The sequence below is a fragment of the Hermetia illucens genome, chromosome 4 (genome assembly GCF_905115235.1).
Source record: "Hermetia illucens chromosome 4, iHerIll2.2.curated.20191125, whole genome shotgun sequence".
Taxonomy (NCBI): domain Eukaryota; kingdom Metazoa; phylum Arthropoda; class Insecta; order Diptera; family Stratiomyidae; genus Hermetia; species Hermetia illucens.
Genome location: NC_051852.1, coordinates 75,952,596 through 75,978,401, shown reverse-complemented (window position 1 = coordinate 75,978,401; position 25,806 = coordinate 75,952,596). Strand labels below are relative to the sequence as shown.

The 25,806-nt window shown below is 41.5% G+C and overlaps 1 protein-coding gene and 1 long non-coding RNA gene across 3 annotated transcripts in view; one reads left to right on the top strand and one right to left on the bottom strand.

The window, feature by feature from the left end:
* Positions 1-25,806, bottom strand: part of LOC119655257 (nuclear pore complex protein DDB_G0274915) — a 300,753-nt gene that overhangs the window by 40,440 nt on the left and 234,507 nt on the right. Inside the window, exon 5 of one of the 2 annotated variants that reach the window (XM_038061053.1) lies at positions 4,559-4,646. In XM_038061053.1, the coding sequence (XP_037916981.1) occupies positions 4,559-4,646 (88 nt within the window). Of the gene's footprint in view, positions 1-2,578; positions 2,769-4,558; positions 4,647-25,806 lie in introns of those variants that run through there. The other variant, XM_038061055.1, reaches the window with a different exon arrangement.
* Positions 7,588-25,799, top strand: LOC119655259. Its single transcript, XR_005249892.1, has 3 exons — positions 7,588-7,739; positions 25,462-25,672; positions 25,726-25,799. It is a non-coding gene; the product is annotated as an uncharacterized LOC119655259 (long non-coding RNA).

Genomic DNA, 25,806 nt, shown 5'->3' with positions numbered 1-25,806 from the left:
GGAGAAGGATGAAGGATGAATGAATTGTATCAACTGATTCTCCAGATTGGGGCAGGTACAGGGCTGACAACCCTACACGGAAAACCGATGTTACAAAGTCACAAAAAGAACCTCGCACAGGATAGATTTTACAACGACGAACCCAGCAACTAAAACGGAATAAGAATTTGCGCATTTTCTCATGAAACAATGGTGCTCATTAGCTAGGCGATATCCTGTCCAATGTAGGGCTGATGTAACAGCGTTGCAAGAGATGCCTTGGACAGAGACCGGTTTCCTGGAGAAGTGGCATTACACCATATATTATAGTGGCCGTCCAATAAACCATGTGCTGGGAGTACGTTTCTGAGTCAACCAAAAAATAAATGCCTTCTACGATGCAGTTGAGCGGACGCTCGAAGCCTGTCCCAAGCATGATATCGGACGGAGCCAAATCCAGGCGATACGTTAGTTCCCATAGCTTACATAAAAGGACAAATGAAAACGAATCGAGTGAAAGCTAAGTGGTTTTTCTGATCTGGGCTCATGGACTCCAACGAATCGAAATGGTTCAATGGTCTGAGCGCTAGACTGTCGTAGCGCAAGGTCGTAGTCCAAATCTTACAAGTGGCAAAGGGATTTGTATCAGGATTGGATGTTCGATAGCAGACGACTCAGCTGTGAATAAGTAAATGAGTCAAATCAGGGTAATAATCACGGATGTAGACAATGGTGACTACATTGTCTCTTATAGTGTACCTTTCCGGTGAATTGTTCGAATTGGATTGTCGCGACAATGATTATTTTTACTATTATTCTTTACCAACGGATCGAAAATTGTTTATAGAGTCGGGCCAGGGGGATTGTCGAAGGGTGCAGTGTAGCTCAATCGTTAAGTGTTTTAGGAAACTACAGTGTATTCCAATCGAAAGTACTGGCGATACTGGAAGTCTGTTTATAGTTCGGCATGATGCGAACCCCAAACATAACATAGCGATTATAACTGACAGCCAAGCCGCCATTAAAACCTTGTACCCGATAAGATTATACTCTAGGAAAATGGGACAGTGCACGTTTGCGGTCATAGGAGCATAGAGGATGAACTGGCCAGGCTCTGCTGCCTGTGTTCCAATGTTGACTATAAAGCAGGAAATCTGCTCGCACAACTTGACAGCCGATGACTAAGATGGCGAAGGCTCATAAACTGCGCTAAATTAAAGAAAACCTGGACTAGATGCGCAATCACAGATTAAAATAGCTTCCACAGGGCAGTGGTCTATAGGGGACCATACTGCCAGACTCGGCTTACCCTATCCACAAAGGGGGACTCCCACGCTGCGGCATTAAGTGAGCAATTCTTTGGGGACCCCAAAGAGATCTCTAGTTGAAGGATGAGGAGCTGCTGTTCTTCGTGAACGATATGGATTGATTATGAAAATTTTAGCTGACTAGATTCTGCGCCCCTTGTCCTTTCTATAGCAATCAGAATCATAAGAGTTTGTGTCATCAAAACGGCCCAATATAGCGCTAATTGCTGTACGTTGGAGTGGCCCCTTATACCTACCATACCTATCTGTCAGCTCGTTCGTAGTATGTTACTCATTTGCCTGATGTCGTGCCATGCTCATAAACTCATGTCTCGTCAACAGTAATGATTTATATGATGATTTCTGAGTCGGATTCAGCCCTCGCCGCCCAAAATTTAATAAAAGCTCGCTCTTGCAAAACAGTTCTATTTTTAAAATTGTAAAATTCGAAGACATGCCCATGTACTTAATATTACCTCACATTTAAAACTGGAGGAATATAACGCCAAAATTTCTAAGGAATCTGAATAGTGGATGATGCGGCAATCTAGCAATAGGAACGTCACATGTTAATTATTCCTGAAACGTTTTTGCTCCTCTAAGTGTGTACTTGTGGTGTTTGTAATGATCAAATTACGAATAATTCAATGTTTTTTTTTTCCGATGATACTTTATTTTAATAGGTCCTAGAAGGACGTATACACTGAAGAAAAGAACAAAATATACTGAATCGATTCTACTTTAACTGTGTTTGTGCTTCTCAAAATTTGCATAGCTAAAGTTGATGCAGATGAGAGGAGAAATGTCCATACGAGACATGTAAGATGAAGTTCCCACAAAAGGCTTGCAAGGACGCGAGTTGCAGGAATCGATCACCGAGGGTAACAAATAGAAGATGTATTCAGAGAACTTAGTAGTAGGTTTGCAACCTAAATGTCAACTCCGGGTATACATTGCAAATACGGGTACGGGTTATCTGAGAGTAGTTATTAATAAAATTATGAAATCTGCTTTTTAGTTAGCAAGTTATTTTTACTTCAAAGATAGTTTAAGGCAAAGCTTCATGAGGTTAAGACTGTTTGCGATTTATCAACACTTCAAACATGTTATTTGAGGAAATTAAGAATCGTTTTTACAGCAAAATACGCACTGCCACATCCCCGACAAAAGGATGGCTTGTTAACCTTGGCTAACTGCTATCAAATATTATAAAACGTTATCTAGAGAAATGATTAACACTGTCCGATTTGGTTCAACTTGTGCAAAATGACAATTGCAAAACCATTACTTACGCGAAACAACTACAGACGCCTATTTATCACTTCTTGCTAATGATTTAGTGAGCTAGTTATCGTTTTAGTGGAGTGTAAGATGTATATAGCGATGTTCGTTTTGCTCAGATTCGCCTGTGGTTTATAAACAAAGAAATTCTAGTTTTCCGCTAGTACACCATCTGCACACTTCCATGTATAACTCAGTACTTTCAAGGCTTCGCACTTTTGGCGTTTGTGTACTTAAAGCTTACATTTTGAATCAACATTATGTCATATCTAATTCTGTTTATACATTCCAGACAAACCGATAATTCAACGTCGATAGCTACACATGTACGTGTGTGCAATTAAAATTTTTTTCTTCCCAATCTTGCAAAATTGCTCACACTCCAATGGTAACAAAAATAACATTTGATTCAATTGTTTATATGTATCATTTGGTAGAAGTTTGTTTAGAAACGATTGTGCGTATGTTTGGAACTTTAGGAGTGACTAATCCAGAACCTAATTGGAGCGGATGTCGATATTCAAATGGAGTGTGTAGATACACAACTGGGCCAGGAGCACGCTTCGATAGAAAATCTATCATGGCCTCAATATGCTGGAATTATTTGCCGGTGGATGTTATTGGATTGTTCAGCCTTCCCACGGAATTCAGCTTAATGGTCAGTCTAGTCAGAATGTCAATAGCTTGGTTATTACAAGTTGATCATATCATATGGTCTCATTCAAAATGGGACAATTTTAGGCTAAGTGTCTATAGTTCTCCTCTACTGAAGAACATCATCAACAGACTCAAAATCAAATTCAGTCTGTGTCTACTACTACTATATGTGTCTACCATACTATATATGCTCGATGATCCGTGCAGTAGACTGTTGATTCATAGTATCTTCCTCCAATGGATGGATAAATAGTGATTATGGATCAAGTGAAGCGGAATCTATTTTGCCCTGGCCATGATGTGTAATTGAGCGACAGTTGCGATATTACATAGGAGTTGGATTCCCTTCACTCTAATAATAAAGCAACATTTTGATTTACGACCATGTGCGATGCGCTTTTGATACTTTCGAAGGGGCTTGTCGTGTTAGCCGTGCTGTTGCCACCGATCCATGTTCAGTTCTCATGTAATTTAGTAATTGCCGACGATTGTTCTAGATGGTATTTCAATGGGCAATTTAACTGTATCTGGGGGATTGTATAATGTGATTCTGATCGCTTAGCTTCCTCTTCACCAATTACTCTTCCCCAACGAGGACCATTATATCCAGTCACCTAAGTAGTTTTTTTTAAGTTAGATCGACTACGGGGAATTTGTTAATGTTTCATTTACGATCAACGGATGAAAAGAATTGGATATTGAACTTTTCTCTTCTGGCCACGGATCACGAAATCGTATGAAATGAGGTTAGAGTGTATATATGAGTATCATAAATGTTTAAAAGCAGGTAACAAAGTGGAGACCATTAAGGAATTACTATAAAGGCAATTTATAGCGAATAAAAGTACATCTTCATGCTAATAAGAAACTGGTCTAAGTAGAAAATATGAAGAAAAAAAAATGTCTGTAAAGTTTTTTAACATAAAACCAGTACTGATAGGGTAAATAGGGTTTACATAATCGCCACCAAGGCAACCGCATTTTTTCAAAACGAGAATTCGGACGACAACCTCCCATAATAAAAATGTGCATTTATTCCCATCCAAGATTTTCTCTAACTTCGACTATAAATCATTTTATGGTAGCGATGATCCACTTGCAGGACCTCTAGTGCATGGCGAGTACTGCACTTCAAAAAGACTTTTATTTTCAAGCACTATAAACTGCAAGCATCAATTACAAATATAGATAAACATTTCGAATTACGTTCTCTATAAAAAACGTTATCTGCCTATAATTTATTACATTAATAAACTCAATTAGATGAAAATGTCCCTTGTCTAGTGGCATTAAATGCCTTTTTCAGTTAATGGCGTTATGAAATTTATATTTACCTTAAGTCCCAGCGATAAACTGCTTGCTGTTGCTGATTCTGAGAAAACACTGTCGCGTGACTGTGAAAGTGTGTCCCTACTGTAATCACTAGAAAGAAGAAAGAGAAATTATTTCATATTTATATGGCACCTGCTAATCTAATCGGAAAAATCTTCATGGAATGTAATTAACTAATATCTAATGGGATTATATTTTACAGCTCAATTGCGAAAATTACAGTCGAAAATACTTCATTGCAGGCTCACAGAGGAGAGATAAATTTATATGATCAAACGATTAGCTTCTCCTCCCTACAAACAATTTTTTTTTATTTTTGCAAATAATTACTTATATCAGAAGTTAATTATTCCCTTTTTCAGTTCTTAGCCAAATAGCGGTTAGTTTGCGAAAAGGAGAAACTATTTGTTTTTAAAAATATTACAAGCATCAAAAACAAAAAAGTTATAGTATAATCATTTTCCAGGCATGTAAATACACACATATATATATATATGGTCGTCTTAAACACGTCTATGCGGCATAACGTGTCATCTACACCTTCGACGATCATCCCGGGATAGTGGGTTTCCAACGTGCAATAGAGTTGTTGATCTTACACAATGTGTGATCTATCCATTGCCACCTCTAAAATGAAATGTCTTCTGCTACTCTGAACTTTTCCTACTTTGTCACGGTAACGAAGCTCAGGTACGCCACACTCCAGGATAGACATTCCATTGCTGGACGATTGCCGAATCTCGGGGACGGCTCAAATTGAGGCTCCTCTGGGAGCTGATGCAACTGCGGCACGTAAGGTAAGATAAGCGAACATCAAATGACGGTCTTGTTGGTGCGGTGGCAATATGCAAACTTCCACTTTCTAGGGGCAACCACATTCCATGACTGATATAAGAATCACGGCCATGTTGAGCATTGTTTTTGGAAGGAGTTGGAGATACCGTTTAGCAGTGAGGCCATGTCGGTCCGGATGTCGAACAGTATCTCGTCCCGTAAGTATATGGTTGCTTTTCAACTCGGTGGGGTATAGGATGTCAAGATTTACGGTTCACTGAAATGCGCTCCCCCCAGGACTTCCTGAGACGCACGCTCGCAAATATTGAAAAGCTCAAAACGAAATTACTTTGTCGCCTGGGAATTGAAAATTAGCAGATGTGTGATAATACTCCATCAAAGTTATTTACAAGGATTGACAATCGCGTGTCGAAAAAGATTGGTTTAATCAAGAGACTATACCCTGCCATAACACAATCCCTGCGGAATTCTTGCGACCAGTAACACAATGGTAAAACTCGGTATTGCAAGGCCACAGATAAGTTGTTCGTCCTCCACCCTGGACGCGAGAACTGAGCTCGATCGATATTCGCCACATTCATTCACTTTTTCCATAATCTTTGCCGGAAAAAAGTAGTTTTTCGACCATTGATTTGGTGAAAGCGTTCCATAGAATACCCATCACTGTGTATGCAACTTTCACATTGTTTGAATTTCCGCTCATGATTTTCGGTTTACGCAATGCAGCTCAAACTTCCCAACGATTCATGCTAGATTGAAGATACGTATTTTCGTCACTTGAGAAGCATGTTTGTCATCTCAAAATTTTATTCACGCCACAAGGGAGATTTCGATTAATCCTTCGAAGAGCGTATTTGGAGAAGACAGCATTAAATTGCTCAGTGGCGAAGTTAAAGGCAACGATACTGAACCTCGCCTTGCAAAGGTTCCTTCCAATAGAAATTTTCCTCCAACCAGAGACAGTAAAATCCTCTGCATATGATCGGGAACTATTAGTCATACACAAAGCTGTGAAGTATTTTTGGCGCATGTTACTTTTGATAATTTCACAGACTACAAACCAATTGCATTCAGTATAAGGAAGTGCACACCAGGTATTTGGATTTTATCAGACAATTCTCCACTGATATTAGATAAATTCCCCAAGAAGAAAATGTCTTTTTCGATACTCTTCTTCGGATAAAGGAAATTGATTCACCGCTGCATCTCAATGAAATGAAATTTCCAGGAAAAGAGGATTGAGAATTGCAAAGTTGAAGTGACAACTCCAGATCCTTGAAACTCAAACATTTAAAAATTCTGATGCTGATGTGCCATGAATGTGAGACGTCAGTACAGCAAATGCTTGTGCCTAAATTCTTCCGTCATAGAATCTTTAATTGTCTACAGAATCTATTTCATCCAGGAGTTAAAGCGATGTTAAAAATCTTGACGCGGCGTTATGTCTTGGCATCGGTTAAAAAAGAATGTTAGCCTGGGCGAGTGTGTATTTCCAGCAATCAAAATTTACCCGGGAATATGCGATTGTATATTCCCGTTTTGGAACGCCATTAACAATGCCTACTGACCAGGGGAAACAATTTGCGTCGCACCTATTAAGAGAATTGAATCGATTTAGAGATATAATCCATTTGAAAGCAACAGCAGTAGCCGGTTTGATGGTCCAATAACTTCATAGGCAATGGAACGGCTCCACCATGTGTCACAGGGATTCCTGTTGAACCGCAGTTTTGCTAACATTCATGCCTATAATTCGTTCACCATGGAATTAAGACAAACTTGGAAATAAGCCAGCCTATTATATGGATTACAACTGCGACTACCAGGAGAACGTTTTCCTTCACAACGAAGTATACAAAGCTGGGAACAGAAAAGAATTTTGTTCAAACCCTGATGGAAGATATGGAACCACTTTGTCCAGTGCAATGTCCTCCTCTCTTACGAGGTCGATGTTAACAGTTTTGTTTTCCGTACATTCAGAAGCCAGCTCCTAAGTTCACTGACGATCACGATGGGTCCCCAAGGCCATGACCTATATAGTTGCTCAGCATTCTTCTACTCTATATTGGAAATGTCTGTTGGTAGGCAACACTACACAATTTTGATATTCTTTAACCCTGGCTCACAAGCGCATTGGCTTGCTGTAACTGTCATCACCACTTCGACACCGTGTCTGCTACCACTTGACTTTCCAGACTACAAAATCGCATACAATAATACAATACTCTCCACAGTCCCACCATCTCAACTTTACAAAATTTCTGATAACAGAACGATGATGCAAAGATGAATCTGAAACCTTCCAAACCCTTCGGGTTAAAAAGCCGATTATATAGTCAACTTGCTGGAGGAGCTAATTTTGCAGCGTTTACTTTAAAGTTAGCTCAAGTTAGTATTGTTTTCAGTCCAAAATGATTAAATCTTGGAGAAAATCATTATGCATCTTCCCGAAAAATGGTTTTAATCGTCGTCGAGCATATTCGGCAAGGTCGCGTGGGGGATTTGGAATTTAAATAAAGGCCATGTGAACGTGTATTTACCATTGGCTGCTGAAAAACCGTTAGTTTATCTCGCCCTTTTCAGTTCATTCCGACGACATTAAGATATGAATTCCATAGTAAGGAAGTTGAATTTAGCACAGCTCGGATCGGATATGTATTCGAGATGATTAATCCTTCAATTTAATCACAAGCTTATATAATTTTCCATTTTTAAACGTGACATAATAAACATGACATAATATCCGGACTCTTCGGGAATTATTTGATTCCATCCGTTAATATTTTTGCAATTTGTCGCCCAAATTCTGATCTTGAGTTAACTGTTGCCGTAAAGTTAAAAGATGATTTGACATAAAATATTTGTATATTATATAAGTAAAATATGGAATATTTACTGGTGTATAATGACTTAGTAGATTGCAAGCTGGCCAAATGACCACCCGAGTTTGCCTAAATAAACGACGAGAGCACATGTCGGCGCACACTTACACGTCTCTGTACTGAACAGCCTTGGGCATGTCGGGGGTTCTTTTTTACATTTCACTCCCACTTACATTACTACCAGAGTTTTCGGGTGTTTTTCAATCTGATGTGTGGGACCATACCGTACAAAGAAAGATTCAAAGAGCGAGGCCTTTGGAGCTAACACCTTCCCTTGACACCATTAAACCCTAAAAATCGAGGATCTCCTTTATTGTTTTATATGAATTTCGCGGTTGGTAATTACACTGGCAATATATTAAACATTGAGATCGTTTAGAAACAATGACGTGATTAGGGAGCAGATAAATTTCATATCTGAAAATATACATTTTACAATTTACGTAATTGAATAATAGTTAACCTTTAAGATACAGTAGGGGTCTAGTGGATCCCAAAGATTTTTAATTTGGTTATCATGCACTTTTTATAGGTGTTGACTGTAAGTTAAATTTTAAAACTACTTTAAAGTGGTTTTAAAAAGTCAGAATACCATAGACTTAAATTATAAGTATGTAAAAAGTGGTAGCTATATAAAGTTATTGCGGTCCATGCCATGTCGGGATGGTTTAGTGGTTAGAACGGTAGATTCTTGCAGTGGAAGGTCGCGGGTAAAATTCCATTAGTGACAGGGATTTATATCATCACTGGATGTCGGATGAGTACCTAAGTTAAATCAGGGTAGTAATCATGGGCGAACACAATGCTGACCATCTTGCCTCCTAGAGTGCACAATAGTCCTGTAGTGTACCGTTTCTGACATGTTTATCTTCACAGTTTTGGGATTTCGGTGAGAGGGTTTTGAGATAAAAATTTAAAAAAGGAATGAAAATGATCATTTATAAATGAATATTTAAAACATGCTGATGGTTTCTTCGTGTATTGTTGGATGGAATTCAGGAATTATTAGATGTCAGATAGGAGAAAAGGCTAAAATCAAATATCATCATGATTCCACCTGTTAACTAATGCACAATCTCATGATCTTTTAAAGTTAGATAATATTACCGGGCCCCTTTGCAGAGCGAATTGGGCAAAAAACGAACGGAGGAGGGTACATCTGAGGGAGACTTCTCTCAGGTACTTTCCAGTGGGCGTTATTAGAAAAACCTCTGCTTAAAATTAAGGCGGACACGAAGGACGTAACACTGAAAGAAAATGTGAGGAAACGCAGGAGGACTAGACCGCCAGCTCTACTTTGCGGAAGTCCTCAGTGAAATCCATTACAAGATCAAACCCGAAGATAGCGGAGCAGAAGTATCTTCCATTCGTAAAATAAATGATGGTATAATCCTAGTTGAACTAAGCCCGAGGACAACAAATAAATTTACGTTCTGTGAAACAGTCAAGGGGCTTCTGGGAGAGAAAGCTTTGGTTTCCAGCCTGGAACCCACATATTCTTTGGAAATCCGAGACTGTCTCACAGAAAAGAACGTGGTAGAAGAGGCCATCAAACGCGAACGCCCGGAGGTAATCAATGTCCCGATTGGTATCACTTCTGTGACCTCCCGAGGCCAAAAGCTCGCTGTGGTGGAAGTTACCTAGCAATACGCAAGGAAGCTTCTAAACAGCGGGAAAATAAGAATTGGTTGAGTAGTGTGTAAGATACGAATCTGGACAGCCCCAACCAAATGTTACAGATGTTTGGATTATGGGCACACATCTGCAACCTGACAGGGACCTGACAACATGCCGTAAATGCGGTCAGCCAGGCCATAAAGCGAACACCTGCAACGAAAAGAAAAGCTGCATCCTATGCAGGGATCGTGGCACGTCTGATGAGAACGTTGTGCCCACTGCGGGCTCAGGGCAGTATCCAATCTTCAGAGCAGAATTGGAAAGAGCTAGGGCACGGTCAACATGATTCACATCCTACAAATCAATATGCGCCGGAGTACAACCGCTCACGAATAGATAGCGCAGTTCGCTACGGAGACCATAGCTGATTTAGTACTCATCAGTGAGCATTACCACCCAGTTTCATGCCACCCTGGCATATAAGGCGCCGCTGCCATATGGGCTCGGGACGGCACTCTCTTTAAGGTTCTCACCTAATGCCGAGGGGACGACTTTGTCTGGATTCGGTGTTCTGGAAAAACTTTTTTCAGTGTCTATCTTACACCGAATGGGACGACGGGCTTTCAACGCAGGTTTGATGCTTTGGAGGACGCTATCTTAGGCACAGATGGGTTGATCCTGGTCGGGGTTGACTTCAATGCCACGCCACTTGAATGGGGCATGCCTCACTTAGACTCCAGAGGGAAACGAATTCTGGAAATGCCGGCGAGAACAGGACTGGTAGTTCTAAACACGGGATCCACCCGGCACCCAGGATGCGAGGGAAGAATTCCAGACGTAACCTTCGCATCGGAATAACTGGTGTCGCTGGTGGACGGGTGGCGAGTTCTGGAAGACATCTTGTCAAGCGGCCATCAATACATTACCTTCGAAGTGGTGGACACAAACTCTCGGTGTGCGCTACCAAGGCGAACTTGGAATGTTGCGAAAGTGAATACAAGGAAGTTTGTCGAAACTATTCGAACAGGTTGGGCCACGCTGGTGAGTACTCCTGGGGGCGGTGGCACTGCAGCCGACATTGTCGTAAATTCAGTTATGAACGCCCAGGAGGGCATCGAGACGTGGCAAACCTTCTATATATTGGTAGGCGGTGGAAATTGCAGAGCTCCGAAAGGAATGTCACAGGCTCCGCCGCTTAACACAACGTGTAAGTGGCTAGCAGGAGGCATGTACCATAATGACGGAGTACAAATCAGACAAAAGTAGACTCTGCAGCGCAATAAACAAGAACAAGCTCGCTGCTGGTAGGATCTGGTGGACGAAGTTAATGGGGACTCGGTTACAAACTGTTAACCCGAAAAATTTTGGCACTGCGGAACCCTGTTCACTCAAGACCGAACAAATGTACCTCATTGTACGGACACTATTCCCCGCGCACTCCGTACGGGATGATGACGTCGGTGCGGAGAGCGCAGAGGACTGTCCACTTTTCTCTATAAAAGAGTTGGAACGGGCAGTCCTCCCTACGAAAAGCAAGAAGGCGCCAGGACCCGATGGTATTCCAGCAGAGGTATACAAACTGGTATTGCAACACCGGCCACACCTACTGCGCGACGCATTCAACGCTTGCCTGAGATTTATCTCCCCGGCAGTTTGGTTTTAGAGCAGGGAGATCCACAATTGATGCTCTCATGCAAGTCGTGGATGCCATTCGACGAGCAGAGGCACATTGACGCCGAACTCGACGGGTGGTGCTCCTCGTAACACTTCACGTCAGAAACGCCTTTAATTCCGTCAGATGGAAAGACATTCTAGGCGCACGAGACAATACTTTCAATGTGTCGAACTATCTCTTACGGATATTGAGAGACTATCTGAGGAACCGCTCCTTGCTCTATGAAACACTAGAGGGTCAAAGGAGGATGGAGGTCACGTTGGGTACCACAGGGATCCATCCTAGGGTCGGACCTTTGGAACCCTACCTATGACAGTCTAATTAAACTCGACATGCTACAAGAGTCGCGCCTGGTCGGCTAAGCAGATGATGTCGCAGCGCTTGTTGCTGGACGCACTGTCGAACAGGCGCAAAGCACAGTCGGCATATTGATGCGACGGGTAAGCGGATGGATGACTACTCATGGTTTCAACCTTGCACTGGAAAAAGTGAAGTATCCTGACTAAATAGAGAATTCCGATCCTCCGTCCCATATCATTCGGCGAGTCGATAATCTAAACAAAATCAGCGGTAAAGTACCTCGGCTTGACTCTTCACTCAAACATGAGCTTTTTTGAGCAAATCAAAGCAGCAGCGAACAAGGCTGCAGATGGAGTTTCGGCGTTAAGTAGGTTAATGGCAAACATTGGGGGTCCTACGTCTAGCAGGCGACATCTCCTGATGAGTTCAACGCAGTCTGTCCTGCTCTAGGGCGCAGAGGTATGGGCTGGCGCTCTTAACAAGGAGGTATATCGTAAACGTCTCGCGCAAGTACAGAGACGAGGAGCTTTTCGGGTGGCGCCTGCGTACCGCACTGTCTCTGAACCGGCCGTGATGGTGATCGCGGGAGTGATCCCCGTTGCCCTTCTTTTAAGGAGCGTCAAGCTATATACAAGCGCAAGGGAGATGAGCCAAGGGAGGTGGTTGCTCGCGAAGAACGGCAACGCACTCTAGACGAGTGGTAGCTCTCGTGGCAAAATGAAACTAGAGGTAGATGGACTACGCGGCTCATTGGCAACTTAGTTGCGTGGCTGAATCGGAAGCATGGTGGAACTGACTATTTCCTTACCCAATTTTTAAGTGTCAGTCAGTCAGTCTTACCTGCACAAGATTGGAAAGGCGCGATCTCTGGATTGTGTGTTTTGCAATGGAGTTGTGAACGACGCCCACCACACTTTTTTTCTTGTGGAAGGTGGAATAGGGTTCGCTAGCAGCTCTACTTAAACACAGAGGATCTTTCTCCAGACAACATTGTCGAAGAGATGCTGAGGAGTGCTGACAGATGGGGCTGTGTTGCCCATTACGTTCAGGCCCTTCTCGTTGCTAAGAAGATAGTGTTCGACCGGTGGAGGAGCCGGATGGCAGGGGGTTCCTTGAACTGACACCTCCCGTTGGTGCAAGGAATTCCCTGATTTGAAGGCTCCGCAAGGCAGGAGAGTTCGGGGACTAGCCCGAAGTAATGTGACAAACGGTTCCAGGCTAGCTCTTTGACGATGGGGAGGTGTTTAGTTGGTAGTCCGACGACGTACCGAACCGGGAATCCAACACTGTGTGCGTAAATGCATTCACCTACCCTGCCCCAAAAAAAAAACAAAAAATAAAAGATCCACATGAAGTTGCATCGATAGTGGAAAAATTGCGAGAGAGGCGTTCTCGATATTATTGAACATGAACTTCGCTCTGAAGAGAACTCATTTGCTGATTTGAACATCGAATTCGATGGGAAACTACCAAAAGGCCGGCCGAAACAACAATCGCTTCCAACGATTGAAAGCCTCGTGACTGCATCCAGATCAAGCTTATGGCCGAGCAAAATTACGAAACCGATCAAGACGAGCCTCACCCCGGTTCCGAACGGAGCAAAGGCAGATGATTTCCCCGGCTATGAACTGCGTCTGGGGAAGATTATTCTGGCCAAGAAAACCGGTCCCAATTGGGTCAAGAATTCTACATGATAAGGCGTGTATATGGTTGTTGGATGGATGGGCTCATGAAACCAATAAAACGTTTTACAGAAGAAATAAGAACGAAAAGCGTTAATAACCTGTACCTTTATACCATGAGTTAAAATGACAATTCGGGAGGCATAAAATAATTTGACAGACAAACAAGGAGACATCTTAGCTGCGCTGATACTATTTTGGATTTTCTACAAAGCCCCTTTCCTGTAAAATGGTCAAATAAAAAAAATTCCTTGTTAGGCAAAGCGACAACAACAAAACTCGAAGTACCTTTTCTGGAACTCAAATAAGAATTTGTTTAAAAAATAGGGTAGTATACTAGGCTATAAATGCTTATACCAATATCTTATGGAATCTTGTTGCCGCTCGGCGAAAAAGAGATGAATGCTTAGCCTTAAAAACGTCTGGAAGCGTATTCTTTCACTAAACATCAAAAAGGTGCAGAATAAACGGGTGCAAAATCCTTTGATGTGACAAGCACCTTCGGCAGCAGAGCTGCTAGTAGATATAAGGAGATAAGCAATGTCTCCGGAAAGGCAGGCAGGGGTGGAAAGCCAGTTATGTTCCATAGTAGAGAAATATTGATTGTCTAATCTATCAAATGTAAAAAAAATTCTGCAAAGCATCATAAAACACCAAAATTTTGTAAAAAGCGCTCGTCCCACTCGAACGAACTTGATCGGTATTTCCAACAGAGCATGCGGAGAAATAAGGGGAAAATTACGATCGTAAATACTAACTAATTATCAAGGACGGATGAAACTGAATTATACATCTAATGGCAGCTGAAATACAACAAAATTCAGTATTATCAGCAAATAAAAAAAATATTTAAAAAAACCTGTCTTAATTATAATCCGTAATTGTTTTTTAATAAACTGTATTTACTTTATTAGCAAAAGTAGGTAACTAATTTGATAAATACCACGAAATATGATTAGATTAAAATTCAATGTATTGATACCTTTCCCTCGTTCCATTTGAGCATTATCTAACAAGCTTTCCTGGAATAGAAACGTTGCAGGGCAATTCCAAAATAAATGTCCCAATTAAGATAGGGTGAAATCTTATTGGGATTGGCATCAATAAATCTATCAAAACCACTTTGTTATGGTATGCAGCAGCATTGCAAATGAACGAAATGGCGATTAATTAATGTCATCGCTCCCAGTAGTCAGATATGATATCAGCATTATTTGCATTACATTATTAAGTTGTAATTGCGTGTATAGAATGGAACAGAACACAATTCGGGGTGTTCTTCAGGTATGAAAGGTCTTGTGTTTTCTTATGTACTTTGTAAGTTTATTTTCTCATAGTGACTTACATCTTGACATGATTTATCTTAAATTCATGATTAACTAAAAAAATGATCTTAACTTGTTTCAAATTGGTGGCTACTACATTTGTTTGGCCAATCCGACCTTGTTTGTAATTTAGTTTGTTTTTAAGGTTTTGTGTAAAACAAAACCTTATTCAAATCGATTCAATGTCTGTCTGTCTGTCTGCCACACGCATTTTTCTCCAAAACGGCTAAGCCGATCCAAACGAAATTTGGTGGACAGATGGAAACTATGAAATCCCACGCATACAGTGAGTGGCATAAATTTAGGTGGAGTTTAAAGGGGGACTCCAAATACATGCAAAGGGGGCATTCAAAAATTTTTTTCACCGGATATAGTTGTGTAAGGTATTAAATGAAAGGTATCGATTTGTACTTTCCGCAACTGACATTAGTTTTGGCATAAATTGCAAAGTGCGTGAGTAAGGAGTCAAAATGTACGCACTTGAAGTGAGACAGGACTCATTTTCGGAAACTACCCAACCTAAAATCCGAAAAAAATCAGGGTGGTGCGCCTAGATTAAATCTAGGCCTCAAAATATGTCCCATTCCGATATCTGCTCAAATAAACTTACTAATAGTATATTACTACTTTTTAGAAATTTACTGAAAAACCCCCCTTAAATTCATCCTAGGACTTCCGAATTTTGCACCAGCATAGGGGACAATATTTCGTATATACTTGCTAAATTTCATGGAAATCAGACAATTAAGGCCAAAGTTATAGCAGTTCAAACTTAGCAATTTCGAGCGAGTTTACTGCTTCCAAAGCCCTGCAAATCAGATGCTGACGTCATAATTACCCGGAATAATTGACATTCGCGTGGAATATTAAAGTCACATTTATGAAGAATCTATTTATCTGCAGCCCTTTTTAAGGTTTTGTGTAAAACACTTATGTGAAATCTAATCTTCGAGAGATGTCCCATTCCGGTATCTGCTCAAAAAATTTACTAATAGTATATTATCAACTTTTAGAAATAGACTAAAAAACTCCCCTTAAGTTCATCCTAAGTGTACTAAATTTTGCACCGACATAGAGGACAGCCTCGTGCATACGCATGCCATGAAAATCCAACTATTAGTGGGAAAGTTATAGCAGTTCAAACTTATCAATTTCGTGCTAATTAACAGCATTCTAAGCCATACAAATAAGATGCTGACGTCATAATTAACGAGAATAATTGAAATTCGAGTGAAATATTAAACTTCCATTCAAGAAGAATCTAATTCTCCCTAGACCTTTTTAATATTTGATGTTAGTTAAATAGTTTTCATTCGCTAATAATATTAAACTGAGAGCGTGAAGCGTGTGAGGTTGACCATTATCAACATAGGGCTTTCCATCAAATGATTTATTTAAATCGCTTTCTAGAAAATAGAGGGCAACGGAATTTTTAGCTATATTACACGAAGCTGTCGTGCATTCGTCGCTCCTCATATCTTTTTCTTTTTCTTCAGCCTTCAGTTCACAAGGGGGTCGGCTCGTGATGATCGGTTTCGTCATTTTATTTTATCAAAGGCCTGATCAGGATGTAATCGCGAGACCTTTAAATCCCCATCCAGCGTATCAAGCCACCATTGTTTAGGCCGGCTTTTTGGTTGCTTACCATTGCTTTCGATGTTCTGATCAATACTGGTTGTTGAATTCTCGTTAGCGTGAATTACGTGACCACACCATCGAAAACGCCTCTCTTGCAGTTTTTCCACGATCGATGCAAACCCATATCGATCGCGGATATTTTCATTTTAGATCAAAACGTGCCACGCCACCAGTGCAATGCCACATCTTCGTCCCCATTACCGCAAGACGCCGTTCATTACCCTTTATAGTCGGCCAACACTCAGAACTATAGAGAGCGGCAGACGGACGACATTGCAGTAAATTTTAGATTTGGGACGTGCGCTGATACGTCGATCACAAAGAACACCAGTTGGAGAATGCCACTTCATCCAGGTTGCATTAATGCGTGAAACAATTTCATTACGCAGTTCTCCATTGGCTGATAGCGTTGGCTCGAGATTTTTAAATCGCTGAATTCTGGCAATAGCAGGAACCTGCCCTTCGAGTTACTTAAATCGCTCAGTTCTGGCAATGACAGTAAACTGCCCAGAACTGAACGATTTCAATATCTCCGGTCAATGCTGTAAGCCAATGGAGAACTACGTTATGCTCCTCACATAGGGAAACACAAAATTTTTTATATCTGAAGGGTCAAGCTTCCAGTTTCCCGACTTGTTTGTTTGTCTGTTATTAAGGTTTTGTGTAAAACAAAACCTTATTAAAATCGATTCAATGTCTGTCTGTCACACGCATTTTTCTCCAAAACGGCTAAACCGATCCAAACGAAATTTGGTGGACAGATGGGAGCTATGAAATCCCACGCATACAGTGAGTGGCATAAATTTAGGTGGGGTTTAAAGGGGGGCTCCCCATACATGCAAAGGGGGAATTCAAAAACTTTTTTCACTGAATATAGTTGTGTAGGGTGTCAAATGAAAGGCCTCGATTGGTACTTTCCGAAATTGGTATTAGTTTTGGCATAAATTGCAAAGTCCGTGAGTAAGGAGTCAAAATGTATGCAATTGAAGTGAGACAGGACTCATTTTCGGAAACTACCCAACCTTAAAATCCGAAAAAAATCAGGGTGGTGCGCCTAGATGAAATCTAGGCCTCAAAATATGTCCCATCCCGGTATCTGCTCAAATAAACTTACTAATAGTATATTACCACCTTTTAGAAATTTACTAAAAACCCCCCTTAAATTCATCCTAGGACTTCCGAATTTTGTACTAGCATAGAGGACAATATTTCGTATATACGCGCTAAATTTCGTGGAAATCTGGCAATTAACGCCAAAATTATAGTAGTTCAAACTTAGCAATTTCGCGCGAATTTACCGCTTCCAAAGCCATACAAATCAGATGCTGACGTCATAATTGCCTGGAATAATTGACATTCGCGTGAAATATTAAACTTCCATTCAAGAAGAATCTAATTCTCCCTAGACCTTTTTAATATTTGATGTTAGTTAAATAGTTTTCATTCGCTAATAATATTAAACTGAGAGCGTGAAGCGTGTGAGGTTGACCATTATCAACATAGGGCTTTCCATCAAATGATTTATTTAAATCGCTTTCTAGAAAATAGAGGGCAATGGAATTTTTAGCTATATTACACGGAGCTGTCGTGCACTCGTCGCTCCTCACATCTTTTTCTTTTTCTTCGGCCTTCAGTTCATTAGCGGGGTCGGCTCGTGATGATCGGTTTCGTCATTTTATTTTATCAAATGCCTGATCAGGATGTAATCGCGAGACCTTTAAATCCCTATCCAGCGTATCAAGCCACCATTTTTTTTGGCCGGCTTTTTGGTTGCTTACCATTGCTTTCGATGTTCTGACCAATACTGATTGTTGAATTCTCGTTAGCGTGAATTACGTGACCACACCATCGAAAACGCCTCTCTTGCAGTTTTTCCACGATCAATGCAAACCCATATCGATCGCGGATATTCTCATTTCAGACGTAATCAAAACGTGTCACGCCACCAGTGCAATGCAACATCTTCGTCCCCATTACCGCAAGACGCCGTTCATTGTCCTTTATAGTCGGCCAACACTCAGAACTATAGAGAGCGGCAGAAGGACGACATTGCAGTAAATTTTAGATTTGGGACGTGCGCTGATACGTCGATCACAAAGCACACTAGTTGGGGAATGCCACTTCATCCAGGTTGCATTAATCCGTGAAACAATTTCATTACGCAATTCTCCCTTGGCAGATAGCATTGGCTCGACATATTTATCTCGCTGAGTTCTGGCAATGGCAGTAACCTGTCCAGAACTAAGCGATCTCAATATCTCGAGTCAATGCTATAGGCCAATGGAAAACTACGTTATACTTCTCACATAGGGAAACACAAAACCTTTTATACCTGAAGCGTCAAGCTTCCGGTTTCCCGACTTGTTTTTTTTTTAAAGAAGCGTATTTGCCCTAACTAGAGTAAGAAGCGAAAAGAATAATAAAATATCATGCTGCAAGAGATGAAAGAGAGGTTAAAGTGCGGAGAGATGGGTCTAAATCCGCAAAATATTGAAATATATTATTATCAACTCGCCTTCTTCTTCTTCAGCCTTTGCGTCGTTCACAAGCGGGGTCGGCTCGTCGTGACCGGTTTCACCATTTAGTTCTATTAAAAGCTAACATGCAGAATTGAGGAAGACGTGAATTTTATGTTGGCCACTGGCGGAGCAGTTGAAAATAACATACGACCAGAAGGGCTTAAATTCAGGCCGCTTAAAAGAAACTTCAATATTCGGTAGGTATTTTGAGTAAGCGTTCCTAGTTAAGGTTTTAGTGGACGAACGTAAGATTTTAAAGTACGGGCAACGGTTCAATCCACTGTGCTAAGAAACTTATTTAGGACGAGGAAGTCGGCTTTGCGGGAGTTGAGGTTTGGAACCTTATGTATTACAAAAACAAGACGACTAACGACTTCGTCCAGGGCAGAGGCAACTCATTAGACGCCGCTTCATTTCTGTCCTAGAAGCAGGGGGACCAAAACACGTAACAAGTGGAAAACGACAAGGGTGCGAATTATATGTATTGGTTATGCGATAAATCGATTAATATGGAAGTAGATTTCAAGAGAGGGGTGGTGGACATCAATTTTAAGATAAACGGAGTTACTGCGCTATGGTAAGAAACAAAAGTGAAAAATGTTGGAAAAAATTAGACCGAGGCGGTTATCATGATTGGATTGGACGTTAAATTTTAAGGCGGAGCAGGAATTCGTGAATGCTAAGAGAAAGGAAAGATATTTGGGAAGAAGTTGCAGAGGTCGCCGGAGAACGGATTAAATCATCGTAATGATAATGCCGGTACACTGTGATTGTTATGAAAGGGTTCATTATTCCACGCGTGAAATGTCACTGAAAAATAGAATAGTGGATTGGAATTTGAAATCCAAACAACACGTTCAATATACTGAAACCAGTATTCAACATAGTAAAATATGATCTTATGTGATTATTAGGTTGTTGCACATGAAATGGCTGATTTGCCAATCAAGTGAAGTTAGTTGCGATTTTCCTGTATCAAACTACCACCAGTTGGAGTGTCGGATAATGAAGTATAAATTCTCCTACATTTAATCAAGGAGTAATTTCAGATTCGACCATCGTTGTGAAAAGAGTGAATAAAAAGGAAAAAAAAAGGATGGAAAAGAGCCAAGAACCTATATATATATATATATGGTCAGGCGACGTAAGCCTTCAAAGTGAGCCACGTAGACATCCAGGATCATCGATTGACAACGACGAGCTGCGTTTGCTAGTCGGATCCAACACACGTCAGTCTGTTAGGGACATTGCAGAGAAACTGGACGTACACTATTCGACAGTTTCCCGGTACTTGCAACAACTTGGAAAAGTGAAAAAGCTCGACAAATAGGTTCCGCATGCCCTTACAGAGCAAAACATGGCCCTTCCAAAGGAAATTTGCAGTTCTTTACTCTCCTGCAACAGAAGCGATCCCTTTTTGCACAGTATAGTGACATGTGATGAAAAGTGGATATTACACGACAATCGTCGCGATCAGCACAATGACTAGATGCTGATGAGCCACCGAAGCATATGCCGAAACCGAGCCTCCATTCGAAGAAGGTAATGGTGACTGTTTGGTGGTCTAAAGCTGGAGTTATCCACTATTCCTTTTTGGCCCCCGGAGAATCGATAAATGCACAGAAATACTGTGCCCAACTTGAAGAAATGCACCCAAAATTCAGTATTCAATGGCCGAGATTAGTCAACAGAGATGGTGTGATACTCCTTCACGACAATGCGTGAGCTCATTTTTCCAGAACAACGGTTCAAAAGTTAAACAAATTGCAGTATGAGACTCTGCGTCATCCACCATATTCAACGGACCTTTCGCCAATCGACTACCACTTTTTTAAACATTTGGATCATTTTTTGGCGGAAAAACAATTTAGGAATGAAGCTTTTTAAAATTGCGAAATTTGAATATTTTAAGTAAAAAATAACCAAATTACGTGGCATTTGTCCGCTGAACGTCGTAACTAAAGCTCTCCAACTGCAAGATATATAGTGACTTTTTTATCCGAGACCAAAACGGTTTTAATTTTACATTATTAATTTATTTTGTCAGAACATGAACTTCAATGCAGGTGAAAATCTTTCAATTTTCATCATTTATTTCACTAACTATGCAAAAAATAAAAAAATATATACATCTTCCCAATGTTGGTTCATATTTTTGATAATTTTCTAAAGAATCATCTCTCCTAATTTCGTAATGATCTGTTTATTACTTCTTGTGTTGGAATTCCTGGAAATATGAAAAAAGGGAGGGGGATCAAGCCTGAACCTGAACCCGGTAATAGGTTGGTTGCACCCTCATAAAATCTAAACGACCGCGAATTTCGCTTAGAAATTGTTGCAGCGTATTCTGAGACAGCTAAGTTAACGATCGAAAAAAAAATTCCATTCTGAAACTCGAAAACCTAACGTGGTTTCCGACTTAAGGAAAGACTCATAGAAGGAGGAATAAGATTATTTCAAATCATAAAAAATAACGGAAAAGGTATTCATATTAGATAAATCGCTCTTTAGAAAAAAGCTTTAGTTTTTTCTGATCATTTTAATCGCAGAAACGCATAGCTTTTTAGATCTGCCTTTGTTCTGTCCAAAACTTAGAAATGCAATTATCTAAACACACAGTAAACAGTTGCACATGAAAGCGACCAACACTCGAAAGCCCCAAACTATTATCAATTCACGTCTGCGTCATGTCATCGGGGTACTTTTGTCATAGGTAATACCAAATGACGAATTCTGTCAGTGTACGGGATAGATATCTGCAGACGTATTGATCAAAAGGCGGAAGCTGCAAACTGAGAAAGGACAACTCCATTGCAGTTTATGCCATACATGGATGCCTAGATCGCCCTAAAGTGTAGCAGTGGAAGTTCTAAAAAACATTGCCAGGACCCGAGAGAACGTACAGGTGTGATTAAATTGTCATGACATATATTGAATTGTAATTTAAAGACAAAAATGCCTTCTAACTCTGATACTTTTTGAGAGAAAGAATTACAACCCCTTGGGCAAAATTATTCAAAAAAATTATCCATTTAGTCAAGATTTCAAAATGACACTCCCGTTCAACGAATATAATTTGGCGTCAGTAGTTCGCAGTTCTTGAGAACCTGGCAATCAAGCCGCGTTTGTCAAGAATAATGGCGAAACATCGTGAGAAGCATCGCCCTGTTTACATTGCATTTCCGGATCTAGAGAATGCGTTTAACTGTGTGTTACATGAACTCATCTGGTATGCTCTACGACAATAGTATCAGAAGAACTAGTGCGCTGGGATAAATTGCTCTACCATGATCGGAAAAGTAGAGTTCGAAATGTGGCGGGTATACCAAACCCGCTCCGTGTCTCTGTCGGAGTTCATCAAGGAAGCACCCTCTCATGAATCCTCCTTATTCTTCTTGTGCATGTTGTGGCGGGGCATCCAATGTCCAGCGTCTTATCCACTGCTTTATGCAGAATATGTTTTCCTAGCGTCTCACAGTAAAGCTGAGCAACTTGTTCAAAATTGGAATGATCGCCTCATGCAACACGGTCTCAGAATGAATCTGAATAAAACAATATTTTTGCATGAATGAGGATATTCACAATCGACATGGGGTTACACCGATCGTGGAAAAATTGTGAGTACGGTATTAAACAACCAAAAGGCCGGCCGAAGCAACGTTGGGTTGATACGCTTGGAAAGCCTCGCGACTGTAAAAAAAAAAATCAATAAATAGTATACCCGCTGCAAGAGACGGCGTTCAGGCGTTTTAGGTGCCGATCATCGTAGGTTGTCCGCTCTCTGGGCGAAGTTCTGGGAAGTGGTTTCGGTCTGCGCTTAAAAGCGTCCGCTTCAGTGCTGATTTCTTTGTATGTGCGTGAATTTGTGGGTTCGGCCTGCCGTGTAGTTAGAACAGTTTCACTGCGTTTTCGTTTTAACACTCTCGTCGAAAAGAAGTTTCCTTTTTATTAGTCAAGATGTCGATCGACAACAAAGACGCGGCAGGCCCATCGGACCCACAAGTGACCGCCCTCGCCGTGCGTGTTCCTCCATTTTGGCGGCGGAACCCGGAGCTGTGGTTCATACATTTGGAAGCGCAGTTCCAAATGTCCGGAATCACATCGAACGCGACCCGCTTCAACTATGCGGTGGTCGGTTTGGATGAAGAGTCGATTCTTCTGGTGTCCGATGTAGTGAAGTCGACACCATACACGCAGCTCAAGAGCGAGTTGATCAGGCGCCTGTCGGCAAAATTAGACCACTTGCTGGCGGGTTTAACGTTGGGTGATCGAACTCCTAGCCACTTGCTTCGCGAAGTGAGGCAATTGGGTGGGAGCAAGATCGGCGATGACCTGATCAAGTCGCTCTGGCTGTGACGGCTCATCGATACTGGTGCGGAGGTTTCGGTTCTTCCCGTACCTCGGCAACATCAACTTTTCCCACAACCGCTCAAACTGGCGGCAGCAAATTCCTCCCGCATAAACACATACGGGTATAGGCAAGTGGACGTGAGTCTTGGCTTGCGTAGGACGTTTCATCCTGGCGGATGTCAGCTTCCCCATATTAGGCGCAGACTTCTTGTGTCACTATGGGTTGCTGGTGGACTTGCAAAATAAGTCCCTTATAGACCCCACGACCAACCTTAATTCGTCGGGACAAATGATATCTCACCCAGGCAATAATCTTTCCGTTCTTTTAGAAGACATTACCGACTCTCGTGTTCGGGCACTTCTCCAAAAGTTCAGCCAGATTACTACCGAGTGTAGTCTCTCCAAACCAGTGAAGCACAATGTGTAGCACCACATTATCACTACTGGTTCCCCGATCTTCTCGAAGGTGCGTCCTCTACCATCCCAGAAACTGGCTATTGCACGGAAAGAGTTTGAACAACTCGTTCAACAGGGTATCTGCAGGCCCTCAAACAGCTGTTGGTCTTCCCCACTGCATATGGTCGCTAAGCCAAACGGCGAATGGCGCCCATGTGGGCATTACAGAAGGCTAAATGCACAGACTGTTCCTGACCGATATCCAATTCCACTCATCCACGACTTTGCGCATCACCTCGCGAATTGCCGCATCTTTTCGACCTTGGACTTAACCAAGGCTTATCACCAAATCCCAGTAGCTCCTGAAGACATTCCAAAGACGGCAATATGTACACCCTTTGGACTCTTCCAGTTCACCCGAATGACTTTCGGATTGTGCAATGCGGCGCAAACCTTTCAAAGGTTCATTCACTCAGTCCTGCGAAACCTTGATTTCTGTTTCGTATATTTGGATGATATTTTGGTCGCTTCTTCCACTGAGTCTGAGCACTTAGCCCATCTCGAGTGCATTTTTCAATTAAAACAAATTACAACATTGATTCGCTGCTGCGGCGGTGATGGTGACGACGGCTGCGGCGGCGCTGGCGGCAACGGCTGCGGTGTTGATGGTGAAGGCGGCGGCGACGTCGATGCTGGAGACGATGGTGGCTGCGGCAGCGATGGCGGCGGCGGCAGCGATGGTGGCGGAGTCTTCGGCTTCTGCCTGATAGCAGTGGCCGCTGCAGTAATGCTGACGTCTGGCGCTGCGGTGCTGGCGTCTGGGACTGCGGTGCTGATGTTTGGCGCTGCGGTGCTCTTCGGGGTCACCAATTTAACTAAAATAGTCCATTTTTTGCAAACTACAATTTTTAGGTACGCCGGAGCATAGACTAGGTTTTTACAATCAATACTCGATAGATGTAATAATTAGACTTTATTAATTTTAATGAATGAGTTTAAATTAATTAAAAACTGCACCGCGAGATAACCGACTATCCAAACGTTAGAGGCAGAAGAGAATGATCTCCCTTCATGTGTTTCTTTCTGCCCCTAACTCATGGCACACTTTCCTCGCTAGTCTTCCGCTCCCGTGGCGAGCTCTACAAAGTGGAAAGTTCCGCGCCATCTATTTGTTCGCATTCGCAACATTCGAAATAAATTTCGAATGCTACGAATCCTGCCGCGCCACAACTGCATGCAGCTCAGGCCCTTGACAGAGCAAAATGGCACAACCGATGAAGAGAGTCGACACCCCTTCTGTACGGGGCAAAGGTTGAATAAGAAGAAAATCCAAACCTGACCAAGATAGAATCGGGTGAGATATGTAGACCGTTAAAGTGCCGCCGATGGTCAATACTTGAATAGTACTTTTTATCATTCTCCATTTTTTCGTTTACTATGTATCTTCTTATCTCCTTTCAAATACCTTTTTTTCTCAAAAAATGAAGTATCAAAGTCAGGAAACCACAACCGCTTGACGTTGACATCCTGTATAGGAAGAACCTAAAAGGGATTTTCAGTAAATTTATAAGATTTATACAGGTATCGGAACGGGCAGATATTTTGAGACTTAGATGTCATATAAGCGCATTATGGATATTTCGAGGTTTTTTGGTTGGAGAGTTTCTGAGAATGGGTCCTCAATTTAAGTGAGCAGTTTTTAATTTCCGTTCTCCTCGTTTTACAGGTAAAGTACAAACTAACAGCTGCCCTGGAAAATACAAAGCGAAATGTCTCATTTCAAATTCAAGATGGCTATATTCGAAAAAATACACCCGGCTTTTGCATGCCCGCGGCACCTCTTTAAACCGGACCTGTGACAGTATTCATTGCATGCTTGGGGGTTAATAGTTCCCAAATTTCCATCGAATAAGTGGCATGTAACCGACAGACAGATAGTAAGCCGATTTTATTAATAAGAATAATCGTAATAAGTTTAATAATTTCTTAGGAAAAGATACATAGAGATCAGCAACCTGAAATTTTCAAGAGAGTGATTTTGCTAATGCATTTAATGAAAATTCGATAATTT